At 41.3% G+C, this 22,539-nt stretch overlaps 1 protein-coding gene across 1 annotated transcript in view; it reads right to left on the bottom strand.

Moving 5' to 3' along the window:
• LOC126100992 (LIM/homeobox protein Lhx1-like) overlaps positions 1–22,539 on the bottom strand; it is a 103,637-nt gene that overhangs the window by 5,170 nt on the left and 75,928 nt on the right. Inside the window, exon 4 of the mRNA XM_049911659.1 lies at positions 7,473–7,637. Coding sequence (XP_049767616.1) covers positions 7,473–7,637 — 165 coding nt within the window. The remainder of the gene's footprint in view (positions 1–7,472; positions 7,638–22,539) is intronic.

The raw sequence follows: 22,539 nt of genomic DNA, 5'->3' as shown, positions 1-22,539 counted from the left end.
TCCTGTGTTCCGTACTAAACAACGGTGATAACAAGCAATAAATCCGCGGAGTATATCTGCTCGGTCTGTTTTAGTTGGAAGAAAAAATTGTAATCGTAAGTTGTGTACATAACAAGAAAGATTTGTAAGACAGTTAGTCTGATATTGACCTATCACAAGGAGGCAAAAATTTTGGTGTTGCCAGTGGCATTGTTGGGTGAAAGTCACGCCGTAATCGCTTCCCCATCTGAGTGAGTTTGTAACAGAACAAGTGCACAGTAGCTGTGCTGAATAATGACGTTTTCGTTACTCATTTGCTAGAGATGGTCATCGAAGCTTGCAGTGCATAGCATGACTTTCGACGATAGTGGTTATGTGGTCGGCGAGATAAGTGTATTTGGCTAGAGACATATCAATATACAAAGAACGAACGAGAGAGTATTTGCAGATCAACTGAATAAAAAGGATGAAGCGTGTAGCACTTCGTCGACGTCGAGGTCATGAGAGACTGAGACTAGCCTCTATTAGCCAAGGATAAGGGTGGGAATATGCGGAGGCGTTGCTGGAAGAGCCATTCCGGCATCAGCGTAATGTCAGCATAATGTAATCTTTGGATGCGTCATTTAACCCCGCTCTTCTCGAAAAGTTGTTTAACCACTGAGCCACGTAACTAAAATATAATTGTTACTGATCACCCTTTTTATGTTAATGGTAGAAATGAGATAAACACAAACGATCAGACACCGCAGGTTACATTTACTTCAGTGTGAAGAAATAAATAACGGCTGTGGTTACTTAGCAGTACGTGTGCATCACTATCTAAAAAATAATAGTAAATTTCAAATTAACAAGTTACTTTTAAGAAAACTTTTGCTTAAATTCTTCAGATTACGTCATTTCAGGGTTTGTGTGCATACCAATGCGCACGTCACAGTATTAATCGGAGGAATCTTTTTACCGTTAATTCATTGTATTCAATTCTCGTGTGGAACTACACATTGAACCTGGTCAAATATGCAGACCAGAGAACTAAACCAAAAAGAAGAATATAAAATTATTCTTCAATTCTTATTAATTTTGTAATTTTCCCGTATTGTGATTTTATACAAGCAACAGAAACATACACAAAAATTATCAACTACTATTTTATGTGATTTTTTTTTATATACGAAGTATTTCACATCGTTGAACATACGAATGAATATGATTAAGATAAACCATATAACGCTATGTGTTTTCAGGAGTGTTGAGGAATTTACATAACCATAAAACCTTTGGCAGACAGAAGATACTAAACGACAAGCTTTTCACAGGTGCCATTTTGTGTTGCACATATACGCCAGTCGGAAAGTGAAGAACCTCAAGAAATTAGGAGTGGAGTAGGTCATGCAGTGTGGTGCCACATAGTCAACAACAGAAAAACACAAATAGAATGGACGAAGGGAGAAAGTGTCATATCAACGAAGGGACCATTCTGATTGGTGTCAAAATACTCCAGTCTGTCCTCTGACGTTAATAATTCTTGTGGCTTTTTATATCAGTGAGGGGGCTATGACGTTGAATTTTTCAGATTACAGTGCCATTTCACAGTTCAGAACGTTTGATGAGTGCATAAACCTTAAAAGTTACACGTAGAAGACAGCGCGTGCCACATAACAGGAGCGTCACGTCGACTAAAATGCCAGCCGTCTCCACGACGGTACTCGAAGCGCTGCGCCTTCATTCCTGTACAACTCCTGTCTTCGGACACAGTTAACCAGCCACCAGGAAGATAATAACTGCCTGGGAAATTAAACCTGAGTTCCACTCCATGATTGCATAAAAAAATTCGCTTCCATTCCAGAATTGCGCTGTTTACTATACAGGGAGTCAAAGGATAACTTCCTAGGTACAAACTCAGTCCTATTTCTTAGGTAGCTAGGGAGGTATTTCGAATGCAGAGAAAGCTATAGCTGGAGACTTTATGTCATCAGTCGATACACCAATATGTGTAATAAAATAAATGTTGTATATCACATATTATTGAGCAATATGATCGTACTCTATTTTCACTAACAATCGACATAAATACGAGGTATCTTCACTATCTCACAGCCGAACACCCGAAGTTTTCACATCGTCATCTAATTGCCCACGTGTAATTGTTACGGTTGGACAATATGGTGATGTTAGCGACCCCATAAGGCTATTGCGTGCCCGAATGTGTGGGCAGTAGAGGTTCCCTCGATTATAGATATTTAGTGGTAATGCGATCGTCGTGATGCTGAGAAGTCATTTCCACGTTACGAGTCCGTGTAGAAGTTAGGACACAGGCGACCTGCAAACTCCCATTAACAGCTGGAGAGAACCTTGCAGCAATTGCAGTTGCCAGCATCAACAAAGAGGAAAATATCACAAGAAATGTACTGGTCCATGAACTGATGTATAATGGACCCACAAAGAGGCTACAATATTGTAAAGGTCATGATGCAATTATCGATCAGAACAGTGCTTTGTCGGAACGCATCAGTCTGAACGACGAAGCAACAATCCTTTCGTCTGTACAAATCAGTATATTTCATGTGGATAAATATGAATCTGAGAAACTTTGCCTTTCACTGAGATAGTACACGACTGCCCAAATGTGAATGTCTGGTACCAGCTTTAAACGATGCGTTTAGAGCATTATATCTACAAGAATATTACCATGGGCTATGCGTTTGGAGACTGGCGAATGTTATTACTCATGGCTAGATGTGATCTAGCCACAGTGGCGTTCAGACGTTCGAGAATTTTTAAGCAAGATCGACATTTACACTAATAGAGGCAATAATGTCGTTTGAACATCTCTTGTATCACTACGAAGCGATATAAATGTAGCAAATACTCAAAATCCGAAAATGGAAAATTAATATCAGAGAAATTTTGTTGGAGAGTGCTAAGAAAATGCATCAAGAGTGTTAAGAAAATGGCAGGCAACACTGTAGGCTGTACTGTTTCATTTTTAGGGTTTTTATCAACTCAACGGCTGACGTTGAAGATGAGCTGCCGCTATCATACTAGGAAGTACTAGGAACGAATGATGGAATGTGTTTCATGCCCGAGTTTGAACGTAGATCACGGAATGTCGGATGTAATGGATGATGATATGAGGGAATCAGTGGGAAATAGGCAAAGCGTGTAAAGGTGTCTTATACACTGCACTGCTTTTTTTCAGCGAGACTAATCCACGTGTTCTACATACTGCACGTGTTTCGCTAATTGTAGTTTGAATACAACCTATTGTCTCTGCAACTACGTGAGGAACACATACGGCAGGCTGCCTGAACTTTACTGAACATTTCTAACATTTCTAGCTACCTGCCTACTCACTAGGACTGTTGACATTTTTAAAACCTTCGGGAAGCCGATACATCGATATTTTATAAAGATGTAATTATCGCCTCTCGATATAATGAAGAAAGGTATCGGTATGTCGACGAAAGAAATATCGACGTACTTGCCTATATAAATATCGGTTGCACATTGTAAATATAGTGACGGTTTTAGCGCTGTATATTCAAGCATTGACTTAATATCAGGTATTCTGTACATCAATAAGCTAGCACCTCGCCTATACCCCTTAGAGCAATAACTGAAAGGAAAAATATGCACTTTCACGCTTGGCGATAACCACTTTGCTAAGAAAGGTAACTGCACGTTAGTGGTAAAATAAATGGGCCCGTCGATCGGTTTCGTCACGTATCAGATTTGTCCAGAACACTTTATGTCGACTTCCCTGCTTTTACATTTCCGCCAACACCAGCTACCTGGCAGTTGTAGTATCAAAATTGGGTGGTGAAGCTAAAAGTTGCAGTTTCTGTTGGTAGCACCGTGCGCCGATTACGTCAGCATTTCCCCTAACGCGTCTCCACCAACCACAAAGACCAACATTGTCATTTAGAATTTTGTTCATAATTGGCAGCAACAGTTACTGAAGAATGCCGATGTGAATAAATAGATCACTAGTTGTGTTAAAAACTTATTTTGACCCAACTGGGGTGCTATTTCTTCACATTGGAAACCCTGTTATTCCTTTCACAGCGTCACCCGCAGTGCAATCCAACTTCTTTTATGCCACCTATACAGGGTTATTACAAATGATTGAAGCGATTTCACAGCTCTACAATAACTTTATTATTTGAGATATTTTCACAGTGGTTTGCACACACATACAAAAACTCAAAAAGTTTTTTTAGGCATTCACAAATGTTCGATATGTGCTCCTTTAGTGATTCGGCAGACATCAAGCCGATAATCAAGTTCCTCCCACACTCGGCTCAGCATGTCCCCATCAATGAGTTCGAAAGCATCGTTGATGCGAGCTCGCAGTTCTGGCACGTTACTTCGTAGAGAAGGTTTAAACACTGAATCTTTCACATAACCCCACAGAAATAAATCGCATGGGGTTAAGTCGGGAGAGCGTGGAGACCATGACATGAATTGCTGATCATGATCTCTACCACGACCGATCCATCGGTTTTCCAATCTCCTGTTTAAGAAAGGCCGAACATCATGATGGAAGTGCGGTGGAGCACCATCCTGTTGAAAGATGAAGTCGGCGCTGTCGGTCTCCAGTTTTGGCATGAGCCAATTTTCCGCGGGCTACGCGTGAAACTTGCCCGCACGCGTTCAACCGTTTCTTCGCTCACTGCAGGCCGACCCGTTGATTTCCCCTTACAGAGGCATCCAGAAGCTTTAAACTGCGCATACCATCGCCGAATGGAGTTAGCAGTTGGTGGATCTTTGTTGAACTTCGTCCTGAAGTGTCGTTGCACTGTTATGACTGACTGATGTCAGTGCATTTCAAGCACGACATACGCTTTCTCGGCTCCTGTCGCTATTTTGTCTCACTGCGCTCTCGAGCGCTCTGACGGCAGAAACCTGAAGTGCGGCTTCAGCCGAACAAAACTTTATGAGTTTTTTTACGTATCTGTAGTGTGTCGTGACCATATGTCAATGAATGGAGCTACGGTGAATTTAGGAAATCGCTTCAATCATTTGTAATAGCCCTGTACTTAGCTTCACACGGTCAAAGAGAAAGACTGTTCGTGATGAAAGCTAAAAAACTACTGAAACTCCTTAACACACTGAAAGTAAAACTGTGATCTACCAGTGTTTGAAAAGAACAACTTCAAATATTTACCGAAAATTGTGAAAAAATATAGTCTAAACAGACGTGCCAACTCTCCCGATTTAAGCGGGAGACTCCGGATTTTTGCTTCTTCCTCCCGACCTCCCGACAGTGAAGACCGATCTCCCGATTTTCAGAGTAGTTTCAATACTTTCGTTACTATTTGAAAATCCTGCGCCTTCGATATATTGATGGATGACAATGTATGGCTGCTACTTGTCTGCGTTAACTTTCTAGATTGGTGCGGTGGCTGTCGGGAGCGGTAGTAGGCGTAGTTCGCGCTTCGTATCTACAAGGAGGTAAGGAACTTATCGTTGGCAGCGTCCGGAGACAAATGAATATCTTTCAACTAGTGCCAATTTCCTCCGCTTCTGGTAGCACCAGCGCAATCGCAAACTTATCGTGGACAAGGAGTAGTCGATAGTTGTTCCAAGCGAAGTGATTCGCATTGTTGTGTCTAAAAGGCAGTGTTTCCATTCAAAAATAAAGTTTTAATGTATGCAGAAGTTGCAAATATTTCTATAATTGGCAAAGCATCATTTTCCAGCCTTAGATTTTTCATAAACAGATTTCCTAATATTCTGACTAGCGAAAGTGAACACTTAGATACAGAACTTGATATTCTTCACTCTCAGTTCTGTAACTTTCAGCTAGAAGAAACCAACTTGGCAGCAGAGATAATTGATGTTCAGTGGGCGTTGGTAGGTTAGAAGAAATCGGCTGATGGGGTTCTTCAATAGGATAAACTTGCAAAGGTGGTGCTGGTTGTTTTGTCAATTCCACATAGTAATGCGGAATGTGATAGAATTTTTAGCACAGTTACAAAGACCAAAACTCATTTCAGGTCCATGCTTTCAGAAACGTCTTTGGAGAAATTTATGATTTTAAAATCAGTTCAAAAAGGGAAGTGCTTTGAGCAGAAATTTAGTTCACAGTTTTTGAAGAAGGCTAAGTCAGCTACGGGTGTGGTGAATAAGTAACTACCGTAATCAGACAAATTCAGACTGATAAACTATTCAGATTATTTGCTAAGCCTAACATGTACATCCTGTATAAAATTGATTTAAATGATGTCTTACGGATATAAGATGCCATGCAAATATGGATTGCGTTACGAAATGAAAACGTGTGATCGTTTAACAGTATTTATTCATGCAAAACTGTGCTAATGTCAAAACAGAAATCTAATATACGTTAATTTGTTTCCTCGGATCGTAATTTCGAACTGTAGTTCTCTCGAGAGTGCTTCATTTTAATGTGTGTGAATCCAAAGAAACCTGCAGAGCTCATCATTCATATTGTTCAGCATGTTGAATGATAAATTATGCAGTCCGAAGGCTCGGGTATGTCCATTATTTAATATTTACATGTAAATAATAAAGCAAATGTAATTGAATTGTTACAGTTACTGAATTATTGCAATCGTCAGGGATGTGTTGTAATTCACAATAGTACACCGCTAAAATTCTACTGATTTTTCACTTTTGAAAGTTGTCATGTCTGTATGAAATAAAAATATTGGCACTCGATATTGCCATGTTGATATCGATATATCGGGGGTAAAATATACACATTGATGGGAACGTCGGTATATGGAGGTTTGACACTCGATACTGCCATTTTGATATCGATATATCGGGGTAAAACGTACACTGATGGGAACGTCGATATATGGATGTTTGGGGCTCTATATTGCCTTTCTGATATCGATATATCGGCGTAAGATATATACATTAATTCAAACGTCGATATATGGAGGTCGACATTCGACATTGCCATTTTGATATCGATATATCGGGGTAAAATTTATACATTGATAGGAACATCGATATATGGAAGTTGGACACTCAACATTCCCATTTTGATATCGATATATCGGTGTAGAACATACATTGACGGGAACGTCGATATATGGATGTTTGGCACTCGACATTACTATTTTGATATCCATATATCGGGGTAAAATATATGCTTTGTTGGGAACGTCGATACATGGATGTTTGGCACTCGATATTTCCATTTTGGTATCGATATATCCGCGTAAAATATATACATTGATGGGGACGTCGATATATGTATGATTGGCACTCGATATTGCTATTTTGATATCGATATATCGGCGTAAAATATACATGCTGATGGGAACGTCGATATATGGATGTTCGGCACTCGATATTGCCATTTTGAAATCGATATATCGTGGTCAAAGAGATACATGATGAGAACGTCAATATATGGATGTTTGGAAGTCGATATTGCCATTTTGATATCGATATATGAGGGTAAAACATATGCATTAAGGGGAATGTCGATGTTTGATCGAGACAGCCGTGGTGCTCACCCTGCGAGCTGATGAACTCGGGGCTGGCGCGCTGCTGGGCGAGGATCTGGTCGGCGGGCGGCGGCGGCTGCGGCAGGAAGCCGGGCGGCGGCTCTGCGCTGAGCCCCGCGAACTCCGCGGCGAGCGGCAGGCCGGGCCCGGGGCCGCCCTGCTCCATGGGGCCGCCTGCAACACACCGGCACACGCCTGCTGAGCAACAGCCGCCTAGAACACACGGCGCGCCGCCCCGCGCTAGCAACACACTGCTGACTAGCTGAACCCGAGGGACAGGTGCAAAAGTAACCGTCCGCTGTGAGACGGTTGCCTACCGAACTACAACTATACACAGGTGTGCGTGCAGCTCTACTTCAGAAGCACCCGACGACCACAAATGTCCTCTCCAAAAACATGGAAATCGCTTGGTGAGAGATCGGGATTACACGGACGATGTGTATGTAGCGCCTCCCCAGCGAAACTTGTGCGGTGTACTCGAAACGACCGTGGCTACATGTGGGCGGGAATTATCCCGTCAACATTCCTCGGCGTTTCAACACTGACGGCTTTGTTTCTTTCCTTTGCTACTGCCTTGATCCCGCATTGTGCGCGGGGTCGGCAGGGTTAAGTATGGATTTGGCACGGTGGATGTTAAGAGGTGGCCGGATGCCCTTCCTGCCACCACCCCGTACCCCCCGGGACGGAATTAGTGTACCCCAGCGGTCTGCGTCTAGTGTAAATCGTGAAATAGTGTGAATGTGTTTCAAATGTCCGCGAGGCGTGTAAATGAGGTGGGACGTGGGGACCAGCCAGGTATTCACATAGTAGGATGTGAAAAACCGCCTAAAAACCACATCCAGGCTGGCCGGCACACCGGCCGACGTCGTTAATCCGCCGGACGGATTCGATCCGGGGCCGGTGCACCTACCCGAGTCCAGGAAGCAGCGCGTTAGCGCTCTCGGCTATCCTGGCGGGTCTTTTCGACTCTAACGGAGCGCTTCAAATTTTCTGAAGTGACCACGCGCACACATCCTCCGTAGTCACGATCTCTCTCCGCGCAGTTCCTATATTATTGAAGCCCCGAAAAAAGCATTCGTGGCCATCGACTTGCTTTGGAAGAGCAGGTACACGCCTGGGTACAATCGCGGTTCCGTGCTATACAGGGACATCCGCCTCTAACAAATTCTTTCCCTCAACAGTAGTAGTCCATACCAGAATTTTTTTCTAATTTTGGACATGTCAGTGATATCTCAGGTGTTTTTTCTGAAAAATTGCATATAATTTTATAGACAGTATCTTATAACTCAAGCTAAAATTTATAAAAAGGAATTAATTTATTTTCGTTGCTACAATCGATATGTACTAGCTCTGAATGTAAAGTTAAAATTTTCTTAATCATTTCAGTTACTAAATATCTGGTACATATTATTAATTACGCAATCTAGTACTGTTTGTCAAGTTTATTTCACTTATGAAATAGTAATCGAGTAAATAGAAATTCATTTGTCAAGAAAAATTGTAAACCCCTCGGAATATTGTTATTACCGCAGAGTGAAGTAGTTGTAAGCATGCCTCTCGTGTGATCGGACCTATTTTTGGTATTTTGGGCGAACTATGTAATTTCGGCTTTGTTAATGTGAAATTCAAAAGACTGTGTGATACAGTAAAATGTGACAAAATAAATTAGACATGAAGAACTGGAACCAACTGTGCAAGATAAGATAAGTAAATTAAAAAATTCATTGTAAATCTTACTCCTCTCGAATCTTCATAAAATACTTTACCATAGTGGACAGTAGCAACAACAAAAAAGTAGGGGACAGATTACAGCAGGCACTCTCAAAAATTTGTCCACGAAGACTTTAACCGTCTTGTCCCACAGTGGCATAAATGTATTAACAGTTATGGCGATTACTTTTGAAGTAACAAACAGTTTGCTTCTTTTTTCTCTATCCGTCTCGTTTTCGTTTCACTGCCTCATACATTTTCCGGGCCAGTTTCATTTCGCCCACCCTGTATATCCAAATATACGTGCAGATCACTCTAAGTATTCTACGTGACTATTCTTTGTCCCCTGTGTACTACCGATATACTGCTTAGGCAGTTGTTCACTCTCTTGTCCGTCGTGGACTTCGGACGACTTGGGAAAAAGTGAACGATTGTCAAGTCAGCATCTGCGTTTAAACCAGTCAAGGGTTTGCTGAGATTTCGAGATTACGCCTGGCTAACAGCCCATCTAAAAGTCATGTATGGAGTCTAGATGCTGTTTAATGCACAATCACTCATTCGTTCGCAGTGTAAAGCCAAATTCACCAGGGAAACAAACTAATGCATGATATCAAGTGCACTGAGTCAGTCGGTGGTCTGGAAGAGAAAAGGGTTGAAAGACAGAGAGACACAGAGAGAATTGTGTGTGTCCAGACCAGCTTCTACGCTCTGAGGAAATCTACACTGTCATTCGTCATGTAGCACATCTTAAAGCCCTCATCAAACAACAAACGAATGAGTGAACGATCGTCTGTTAATGTGGCCTTAGGGATATACCAGCTAAGAAGCGAACACTACATTCTAACGTATATATTTAGCATTTTTTTACTTCTTTGAATTCTGTTTTCGCATTTCTCACTAAACTTCTCTTCAACAACAGGCAAATGTTGTGTGCGAAATTACAAGCAACTGACGACAGTCAAATATTGTCATGAGCTGTAAATTATATTACCTTCTTATATTTTTATTTGCTCATTAATTATTAGCTTGTGTCGACAAGGGGGTGGTATAAATACTACTGTCATAAACAGTAAATGACAAGTTTAAAATGCGAAGGAAAATAACATTAGAAACCGTCAGTGGGAAGCGTCGACCCAAAATGCTCGCTGCAACTCAAACACCTGTCCAGAGAGAATATTGATATTCCCACAACTACACTTATCCCAAGGATTGCATTTATTCCAAATACTGTTATTATATGAAGCTACAAAAGGGCGAAAGCTTCGCTCTCGTCCCGTAGTCACCAATACTGTAGCTGTTATTTTACTGCTGACGACAGGAACAAGAACAACTTTTGTAAACTCGAGTGTAAATTCGTAAACCATACGACCTGATCACAGAAAACGCTTTACACTTTGCCTAATATGGGGATGCTTAAAAGCCTGTATTAAAACTCTGTAACAGGAAGCATACGTGTTGCGTACCTTAAATATGAATTAACCATACTCTATCCGTCTGTTCGATAAGCAGGGCTGAAGGCTTTAAATATGTTGTGTGTCCATTATGGCGATGAAATTAAAAATGGTAGTATTCCAGACGATGAAGAGAATAACTAAGGTGAGTCACTGATCTTAGGATATCAACATTTACCGGAATCACCTTGTAACAGGTAGGTCAATAATACCGGTAACAATTACAGTAATAATAATAATGATAACATAGAAACTGCTATTGAACTGCTTTCTTTCCCAGCTCTGAATACTTAATAGATGCTACAGAAGCTATAGGATTGCTATTTTAAGATTGAATAATAAAGAACACAAGAAATGTTCTACAATACGAAATAAATGCAACCATTGAGTTAAAAATTCTTACTTTCTTTAGTGTGAATATTACACACTAAAGATTTTCTAAACATATCTCCGTTATGAACAACACAGCCCTTTAAACTCTTCGGTGCAAATGGCGACCGATCACTAACAAATTACCATAGGCCACCGTAGATTATACTGTAGATAATAAGCGAAGACTACTGTGATTTTCGTAGTAGCCTTGGTCAGTTAAGATCGTAATCGCGTTACCTGTACCTCATGTGTTTTGTATTCCTATCTGACGGTACCTCATTTCGATCCTTTATGCCAGTATGCGATCAGTATCGTACTAGGGTCGTCTAGAAACAGGAAAAGTGAACGGTGTAGAACCTGAGTGAGAATACGTAAAGAACTGCGTAACCAATGTAACATTTTTGTACATAGTTATCCTCCTGTCCGTTACTCGAAAATAAACAGTATTTATTCAGATTTTAGTCGAAAATTATTGTAGTAAGGATAAAAAATAATAGTGTCATCATATCGCGATAAAAACGTAATATCCTCAAAAAAAAAAAAAAAAAAGGTAAACTTTAAAAAGACGCGAAACAAAACATCAAATATCGCTTCAACACTTCATAAAGATTGTATAAAACATGTTTCTGTTATTCATAAACCACTTCCGCAGTTATAACAGTAATGACAGGGAACTCCTGCCTTTGATCATGATGAAGAACGTTCTGTTTAGTACAAAATAACAATAATAATTACATATATTTGTTTATGTTTGTGCATGTAAACATACTTGCATCAAAATTAATTGCTTTCGTTACATAAATAACGCAGAAGTTACACTATAAACTAGTTTTTGTTACTTATAAAATGCAATGTATATTTTGTAAGGATGTAAAATGCACAACGGACTAACTTGAACGATGTGCGTTTCTAATTATATGCAAAACAAGCAAACAGAGAAACAAAACACAAAGAAAGTCGTCGGTCCCTAGTTTCTCACCCACAGAGTGATACGTGTTTCTTTTCGTAACTATGCTCCTAATACTATCGGTAACCCTAACATTTATGTTTTGTACCAAAACTGCCGAACCACAGTTTTGATAAAGAGCAGCCAACTCCAATACAAAGCATTTCTACTCGCTCATAAACTGTGCTAGCTTGTTTAGTCACCGAGAGTAATGCAGGAGAACAAAAATCACACAGTTCTGTTCATTTCTTCTAGACACAATCACGGATCACTTCTGCAGTTGCTTTTGGTTTCAGCCATATACTGTTGTAACGACACAGAAGTATTTTTATGAGACTTCTGGCCGTTACTGGACAAGTACTCGAAGGCTATCGAGATTCCGAAGTAGATTTATTCTGAGCGGATGTTTTTTCTTCTTTTTTGTCAGCTCGTCGATGATCGAGACTTCTATCCAGTAAAATCTGTATAAGGCAGAAACAACTGAATAAATTTGTCTGATTTCATGAAATTCTCATCTAATATGTAGTGTGAACTAAATCTGCCACGTTTCTTCTCGACAAAGATGTGTATGGATATTTGACGTGTGCGGCTGCAAAGGTAGAAAGTCGGAATGACGTTGGACGCAGTCGAATAAATTACAAAAATATAAAAAAAGAAAATAAAAATGAACAACGACGCACAGAAAGTTGCCGTACCTGTCTAAATGAAATTCCCGATACAAACTTCTAGGACTTGTAGAGGGGAGTGTGTACATAATATTTTGAACAGGAACCCGTGTACAGAAACGTACCGTTTCAATTCAGATGTTAAATCATCCACTTCTGCTTGAGAAATTGAATTACGCGTGACGCAGTACAGTTTGTTTGTATTACCACTTAAACATTACTGTCTGTACGTACGCTGTGTTGGGTCCTTTTTTGTTTTGGAATAATGTAAACACGTAATATTTCAGTATTAAAACAAACAAATGTTATTAAGTGATAAATGGATGTTTTGTTATGTTTCCTTTCGAATTGTTACCTAATAACTGTACTTCGTCACTCCTAATTGAGTTTGTCAAGCAGAAGTGGATGAGTCAAACTTCTATATTGTAAGCGTCGTAGAAAAGAAACCGTGCGTTTCCTGTTCTGAATGTTGTGTATCCATTTCCCTCTACATGTCCTACAAGTTTTCAACTGGAATTTCCGAACACACTGTGTGCACTTGTAGAAGTGTGTTAGTGACGTGTCTCCGCAGAGATTTTTTTTACCAATAACACTGTACGTAGACAGACATATGGAGAAATTAACTGCATACGGAGAATATAACTAGTTCCGAAGATGGCCAATTTATGGCCGAAACCAGTAACGGGGTCTGTGATTGTGCGTAAACGAAATACAAAGGCGTGTATAGCCCACATCAGTCACGTTTCTAGTTACAACGCGGGCCACATGCCATTCTGATTTTTGTATTTTTTTTTTAATATTTATGATACGTGAAGTCCAAAGCTCAAATGTCAGTCATCAAAACAGTTTGATGCAACTCTCAAACAATCTCGAGGAGTTTGAAGTTTTCTGAGCTCTTTATTATTTCGACAGGCGATGTGGCACTGTGGTAGAACGTTCGACTGGCGTGTGGATTGTCTGGGTTCAGTCCTCGATCATGTACATTTTTAAAAAGATGCGCTTATTCTACGAGCAGTTCCGTGAAGAGTAAAATACTTGAAGATAAAAAACAACGTTAATTTGTATTTCCTTTTTATTTAGATAACAGACTATTTATTAACAATTTTTTATAAAAGATGGGTAATAAGAATTATATTTGCAATGGAAACTGCATTTTTATTTTCATAAAAATGACAGTTACATGTGTGTTTAGTAGCAAATGTTTGATGATGCGTTTTATATTCAAATAACTTAGGTATTCGATCTGAAAAGAAAAAATAAACGAAAAAAATACTGGTGGAATCTTTTGGAATCAGCGATCCAGAGATTAATAGTCTTGAGCACTATCAATTTTTTTACTATCTTTATGTATTTTACGTTTTACGGAAATGGTCTTAGAACTTACCTATTTATTTAGAAATTTGTCTAGACTGGGAACCCTGGCCACCCACGTCGGGGGCGACCCTCTACCGCAGAGCCACGCCACCTGTCGAAATATTTACCATCTCTATGGTACTCTAGACCTCGCAGAATTGCGAAGTCGATATTGTCGAGAATTTTTGGGGGTCTTGTACGTAAATGCATGCGGGGCGCAGCCCCACTTCTTCACGTGCCGTAAATATAAGAAAATTACAAAAATCCCGGTCTACTAGTTACGCATGAGGTACTTTTTCCGAAACAGTTGACAGTAATATGTCGAAAGTGACCTTTTAGTACAGCGTATTTGGGCAACGCAGTAGCGTGCCAGGCGAGAGGGTGGAATCGATCCGCATCGAATACGTTTGACCTCATGAAACAGCGGCCGGCCTGACTGTGGGGGTTGCCTATTCCCGTTGAGGCAAATTCTAGGTTGGTCCCAAATTTCTGTCTCAAAGTACGATGCACGAAAAGTTAAAATACGACAACATACAAAAGAAAAATTATCGCGATTCGCAGACACACCGCACACACGACGCCTCTGTCTCGGGGAACTGAGTAATACGGCGACGGGAAGGCCATTCAGCCACAAAATTACAACAAAATTAATTTGCCAAATATCGAGTACTGCTGACACCGTACTAGACGGGGCTAACGCCTGCAACGAGACCACCCTGCAGTCGAATTTTTGCAATTTCTTACATTTATAGTAAGCGAAGCTGAGAACACAAATATCGATATCCCAAAGCAGTTCGATGCAACTCTGAATAATTCTAGAGAAAATCAAGTTCGAATCTTGCTATGATTAATTTTTTATTGTATTTTTTTGTCAGGTTAAATACCTACATAACTTGAATCAAATGTGCTGACATTTTTCTAATCACAATTTTTATGAGAAATACCCGTCTTCGCGTTTCTAATTAATTATCGCATGCAGAATTCCAGTTTTCATACCAAATATAAATTTTTAACTTTCGGTCATTTATAAAACATGTTTAAAAAGTTTGTGATATTTTAATTTAAACGATATTTATCAACGATCATCTATAAACTATCGATAATTACGAATTTATGGTTAGGTGTTTGTCAGTGAGCATATATTCATAAATTTTATATTTAAATGATGTAGGTATTGGAATTGATCAAGAAAAAGAAAAAAGCGAAAAAAAGAGCACAGTAAAATCCGAACTAGCAACCCACTGATCAGCTTATCTGATTTGGATCCTCCGACGCTACTAGTGCTCCACAGAGGATCTTTTTTTTTTTTTTTTTTTTTTTAAAACATCAGCGAGGGGGACCGCTGCAATCGACAACAACCAATGGTAGACACTCCCGGAGACAAGCCTCCCCTGCGAGCATCGCACCTCTGATACCAGCCTAGTGTCGAACACGCGAGCGTTCAGCCCAGATAGTGATCTCGCCTATGCTAGTCAACATCTTCGCCTAGGACAAACGAGTAGTTAAAGTTTTAGATGAACTTGTCCTATTGTAAATGTCGAACGTTCTACCTCAACAATCAATTTGTTACTTACAACGAGACTTTCCTAGCGGTGCGATCAACTTTTTGAAACAGTCTAGATTAAGATCCCAGGTTTACCCTGGTGGGACCTAGTTTGCGAGTAATCGTCGAAAGAAAAATTCGGAGTTTCTTGTGACACTTAACAGCATTAAAAAGGACTGCAATACGCAGTTCGGTTGCGTGGTGTAATTGATAGGATAGCGTCCACGTGCAGTAGGTTGTGAGTTCGAAACTCGTCAGAGGTAGAAGTTTTTCTTATTCATATATCGTTATCGAAATTTCCTCAATCATTACTTTTATTAACGTAATTGGTTTAAATGTAATTCTTTAATTCCATTCCTTTGTCACATAATTTTAATCATAACATCAAATTCTTCATTTGCTCTCATTTTTCTTCCTATCATTCTTCCTCCATATGAAATCTTCGTTCATGTGTTTTTAATTAATTTTATGTATTAATATTAATTTAATTTCTTTTGTTTTATCACCTTTTTTCGTCCAAATTATTGTGTTTACATTATGTAGTTCTCATTTCGCTTCAGTTTCAAATTTGCTTATAAACTCGTCTTTAATTTAAATTTTCATCTACATTATTTTGTCCATGGTGCAATGGGAATTTAGGTAACGTAGTAAATGTTTGTACGACGATTTTTTTTACACAATTACACAAATATAAAAAGACTCTTTCGTCTTTTGTTTTTTAACTAATAAACTGAAATTTTCAAAAAATTATAATACACAAATACAACTACATTCATATTCATAAAAATTGCTATTGGAAAAAAAAATTATATAAAGAAAAAGGGAAACAAATTAAAAAGTTTAGTCGGTGAGTAAAATGATGTGACAAAGGAATAGATACAAAAAATTACATTTGGACCACATAATTGAATAAAAGTAATGATCAAAGTAATTTCGATAACAATTTAAAAATAAAAGTTGTGCATCTGACAAGATTCCGTTGACAGCCTCTTGCATGTGAAGTTTTTACATTGTCCATTACACCACACAACCAGAGTACGCAACAGCTACTTTTTTTAAGGATACTGAATATTACACAAAGTTCCGAATTGTTCTTTCGTCGCTTACTCGCAAATGAAGCCCCCCACCAGGGTGAAGGTTGCATGTGTGATACCTGGGAACTTGACCTCTATCACTGCACAGATAGTTTCAAGATGCCGATCGTGCCGCTGGCGACCTCTCCTTGTTACTGCATCAAGTGGTGCTCCCATAGTCAGTAGGCACCCTACTCTTGTGGTAAAGGCAAATTTACTTAAATAAATACATAAAATAAAGATTTTGTCAAATCTTTTATTCATTTATGTAATAAAGTTAACTAATATTTCATGTGTCGTAGTTTGATGAGCCTTCTGCCAGAGCAATGAAAAAACCCACAGCTATGGCTGGATGAAAGTAGTTTCCTATAGTTATAACGTGGCTCAATTAAAGTTGCTCGGAAGTCTTCACACTCGGTTTTCTCGAGAATATTTTGAGAGTTGCATCGAAATGCTTCGGTATATTTGTGAACTTCACGTGTAATAAATATAAAAAATTTCAAAAGTTGTATTGACTGGTGGGCTCCTTGTAACAAGAAAAGTAAGTTGTGCTAAAACTAGACGCCACTGTCGTCTGTACACGAGACGGACAAATTGGTTCCAATGGCTCTGAGCACTATGCGACTTAACTTCTGAGGTCATCAGTCGCCTAGAACTTAGAACTAATTAAACCTAACTAACCTAAGGACATGACACACATCCACACCCGAGGCAGGATTCGAACCTGCGACCATAGCGGTCGCTCGGTTCCAGACTGTAGCGCCTAGAACGGCACGGCCACCCCGCCCGGCCACGAGACGGACAGAAATGCAGTTTCTGTTTCTTCTGGTTTATCAGTAATTTATAAGGTAATCAGAGGCACCCTACAGGTCTGCAGCAGCAGTCGTGCCGCTGTCCCTCGATTAGACATGCGCCCGCGCTGAAGTACTGAGAGCCTCCATTCCGTTGGCTGTGCACATCAAACAGGGGCAGCTCCCCCGCGGCAGAGCCGGTTTGTTTACGTCGGCCGCTGACGAAATGCCCCCGAGGGGCGGGGCCGTTCCCGAGCGGCCGGCGTCCCGGCGGGCGGACGAGTCGGCCGAGTCATTGGCCGGCGCCGAGAAAGGAGACGCCACAAAAGGGAACAAAGCGAGCGCGGCAAAAAGCCCGCCGGCCAAACAAGAATGAGCCGCGCGAGCAAAAAGGCGCGCGCGCATCGCTCGTTGTCAGGCAGCGGCCGGCGCCGGCTGCCATTGTCTTTTTAATAATGGGCGCCGGCGGCGCAGCGGCGTCCCGAATCGGGCGTCCCGGTCGCCGGCGACGCCGCGGCGCGCCGATGCGCGGCGGCCAATAGCGGGCAAGGGGCGCCCGCCGGCGCCTGCGCCGCGCAAAAACGCCGGCGTGACGTATGCCGCGGAGAGCTGCGCCGCGCGACACGCGACGCGTCGCAGAAAAACACCTGCCGACGTGGCAGAAGCGTGGGGGCTGGCTGGTTGGGGAGGGGTCCAAACAGCGAGGTGATCGGTCCCGTCGGAGTATGGGAGGCCTTTCAAAGATACCAACCCGGCAAGCGCGAGGGCCTCGTGATGACAGACGCGGAGTGATCACTTGGGGCGGATACGAAACGAGCATCTGTATCAACATCAATGCTTCGCAAGCTTCTTGACGGCGTCTGGTGAAGGCTACTTCTGGTAATACTAACCGATCCCTCCTTCCCTGTTTCACCCGCGGACGGAGCTTGGGAAGAATGATTGTCGGTAAGCCTCCTTGTTGTGTTGTTGTGGTCTTCAGTCCTGAGACTGGTTTGATGCAGCTCTCCATGCTACTCTATCCTGTGCAAGCTGCTTTATCTCCCAGTACGTGCTGCAGCCTACATCCTTCTGAATTTGCTTAGTGTATTCATCTCTTGGTCTCCCTCTACGATTTTTACCCTCCACTCTGCCCTCCAATACTAAATTAGTGATCCCTTGGTGCCTTAGAACATGTCCTCCCAACTGATCCCTTCTTCTGGTCAAGTTGTGCCACAAACTCCTCTTCTCCCCTATTCTGTTCAATACCTCCCATCTGTGGTGTCACCGCCAGACACCACACTTGCTAGGTGGTAGCTTTAAATCGGCCGCGGTCCATCAGTACATGTCGGGCCCGCGTGTCGCCACTGTCAGTAATTGCAGACTGAGCGCCATCACACGGCAGATATAGAGAGACGTGCTAGCACTCGCCCCAGTTGTACGGACGACTTTGCTAGCGACTACACTGACGAAGCCTATCTCTTATTTGCCGAGAGAGAGTTAGGATAGCCTTCAGCTAAGTCCATGGCTACGACCTAGCAAGGCGCCATTAACCATTTCTAGAGAGAGTCTCACTTGTATCATCAAGAATGCTGTATACAAATGATGGATTAAAGTTAAGTATTACAGCAGCTACGTACTTTTCTTTATTGCATTCATTACGTATCCTGTTTCAGACCTCACGCCCATCTGCGTGAGCTTAACGCGTGCCTTTCGGCTACTTCCGAGTGGCGTGGCTGTCTTGCTACGCCACAACACCATCTAATCTTAATTTCTTCTGTAGCACCACATTTCGAAACCTATTCTCTTCTTGTCCAAACTATTTATCGTCCATGTTTCACTTCCATACATGGCTACACTCCATACAAATACTTTCAGAAACGACTTCCTGACACTTAAATCTATACTCGATGTTAACACATTTCTCTTCTTCAGAAACGCTTTCCTTGCTATTGCCAGTCTACATTTTATATCCTCTCTACTTCGACCATCATCAGTTATTTTGCTCCCCAAATAGAAAAACTCCTTTACTACTTTAAGTGTCTCATTTCCTAATCTAATTCCCTCAGCATCACCCGAGTTAACTCGACTACATTCCGTTATCCTCGTTTTGCTTTTGTTGATGTTCATCTTATATCCTCCTTTCAAGCCACTGTCCATTCCGTTCAACTGCTCTTCCAAGTCCTTTGCTGTCTCTGGCAGAATTACAATGTCATCGGCGAACCTCATGGTTTTTATTTCTTCTCCGAGGATTTTAATACCTGCTCCGAACTTTTCTTTTGTTTCCTTTACTGCTTGCTCAAAGTGCAGATTGAATAGCATCGGGGATAGGCTACAACCCTGTCTCACTCCCTTCCCAACCACTGCTTCCCTTTCATACCCCTCGACTCTTCTAACTGCCATCTGGTTTCTGTACAAATTGTAAATAGCCTTTCGCTCCCTGTATTTTGCCCCTGCCACCTTCAGAATTTGGAAGAGAGTATTCCAGTGAACACTGTCAAAATCTTTCTCTAATTCTACAAATGCTAGAAACATAGGTTTGCCTTTCCTTAATCTAGCTCTTAAGATAAGCCGTAGGGTCAGTATTGCCTCATGTGTTCCAATATTTCTACGGAATCCAAACTGATCTTCCCCGAGGTCGGTTTCTACCAGTTTTTCCATTCGTCTGTAAAGAATTCGCGTTAGTATTTTGCAGTCGTGACTTATTAAACTGATAGTTCCGTAATTTTCACATCTGTCAACACCTGCTTTCTTTGGGATTGGAATTATTATATTCTTCGTGAAGTCTGAGGGTATTTCGCCTGTCTCATACATTTTGCTCACCAGATGGTAGAGTTTTGTCGTACTAAACCTCTCCGTGATGCGCAAAGCCTCACTTGTAACGTCACCGCCGGAGTTTGTTCAGCATCTCTGTAATTCTCTCGCGCCGACTAAACGATCTCGTGACGAAACGCGGCGCTCTTCATTGGATCTTTTCTCTCTCTTCCATCCGTCCTAAGCGGTAACGACCCCAGACTGATGAACAGTACTCAAGAATCGGTCGAATAAGCGACTTGTAAGCCCCTTCGTTCGTAGACGACTCACAAATGGTTCAAATGGCTCTGAGCACTATGGGACTTAACTACTGAGGTCATCAGTCCCCTAGAACTTAGAACTACTTAAACCTAACTAACCTAAGGACATCACACACATCCATGCCCGAGGCAGGATTCGAACCTGCGACCGTAGCGGTCACGCGGTTCCAAACTGACGCGCTTAGAACCGCACGGCCACATCGGCCGGCAGACGACTCACATTTCCTTAAAATTCTTCCTATGACTCTCGGTGTAGCATCTGCTTCTTCTACTGTTCACTTTAATTGCTCATTCCGCTCGATGTCGGTCTTCATAGTTACTTCTACATATTTGACGGTAGATATTGTTCCCAGCAATATGTCATCGATACTGTTGTTGTAGACTAGTGGATGCAAAATATATTTATTTACATTCAGGGTCAACTGCTAGTGCCTACACCATTCATCGATCCTGGTCCGATACTGGGTAACCTCGTATTTTTTGAATGAACGGTAGCGGGGAACGGTGTCAGATGCCTTCTTGAAGTCTAACAAGGCGGCATCAACCTGAGTGCCGAACAGAGCTATCTAAGATTCTCACGATCTCTTTTTGCAGAATCCACGTTTATTTTCACACAGAAGATTTTCGCTCTCTAAAAACGCCATAATTCTTGAGTATAAAAATGGTTCCATAACTAAGCGAACAGTTCAAAGAAAGAATTGGTGGTGAGTTAAATCCACCCTCGATATATTGGCAAAAATACAAGTTTAAAGTCGGTGGTAGGCATAAAACGTCGTCTGAAATCGTACTGAACGCCTTCTCGGAAAATTACTTTGAATAACTAGTTCAGGAGCCTACATATAGTGTAAATAGTTGCGAAAACATATTTGACCTCTTAGCACCAAGTAATCCTGACCAAATAGGGAGCAAAAATAGTTCAAATGGCTATGAGCACTATGGGACTTAACTTCTGAGGTCATCAGTCCCCTAGAACTTAGAACTACTTAAACCTAACTAACCTAAGAACATGACACACATCCATGCCCGAGGCAGGATTCGAACCTGCGACCGTAGCGGTCGCGCTGTTACAGACTGTAGCGCTTAGAACCGCTCGACCACTCCGGCCGGCCAAGCGAACAGTATTTAACACTATGCATCATCTGAAGTAGTACTCCTTCGTTTGAAATTTTCTGCAGAAAAATGTCACAAAATCCGTTTCAGTTATTGCGACGTACTATTATCGTTTGCGGTGACATACTAATTTCATTTGCGGAACGCATAGAAAATACGGCACGTTATATTGTATTAAAATCTGATGACGATCAGCTTCTACATTCTTATTCTACGTAATGTAGAGATCCGTCCATAAAATGATATAAGCAGCGCACAAAATGGCTCTTCAAATTTTATCATAAACGAAGAATAGTGTTGTGTGCTAGTCTTAGATGCAGAAAGAAATGAGTTTCAATTTGATATGAATAACTTTAAAATATGTCCCACCGTTAATCCTCAACACAATTCCATCTACATCTACATGGCTACTCTGCAATTCACAATTAAGTGCTTGGCAGAGGGTTCATCGAACCACCTACAAGCTATTTCATTTGCGTTCCACTCTCTAATAGCGCGCGGGAAAAATGAATACTCGAATCTTTTCGTGCGAGCTCTGACTGCTTTATCTTAGTATGATGATTATTTCTCCTTATGTAGCTGGGTTCCAACAAAATATTTTCACACTCTGAAGAGAAGGTAGCTCATTGAAATTTCATGAGAAGATCCTGCCGCAATGAAAAAAGCCTTTGCTTTAATGTTTGCCGCCTAAGTTCACGATCATATGCGTGGCACTCTCTCCCCTCTTTCGCGATAATACAAGAGGAACTGCCCTTCTTTGAAATTTTGCAATGTAAACCGTCAATCCTATCTGCTGCGGGTCACAGGCCGCATAGCAATACTCCGGAAGAAGACATACAAGTGTAGTGCGAGCAGCCTCCTCAGTATTTCCGAAGCGAATGCGGACTCAGTAGACGAAAATTCAGCATGCCAGCAATCAAATCTGCTGACTACCGAACGGAATGAAGCACTTTACATAATTTCCGATACGATAAAACAAACGGACAACAACAGAATACTAATTTTCCACCTA

Source organism: Schistocerca cancellata, chromosome 9 (genome assembly GCF_023864275.1).
Source record: "Schistocerca cancellata isolate TAMUIC-IGC-003103 chromosome 9, iqSchCanc2.1, whole genome shotgun sequence".
Classification (NCBI taxonomy): Eukaryota; Metazoa; Arthropoda; class Insecta; order Orthoptera; family Acrididae; genus Schistocerca; species Schistocerca cancellata.
The sequence above is the reverse complement of the archived record's forward strand: the minus strand, read 5'-3'. Positions and strand labels throughout refer to the sequence as shown.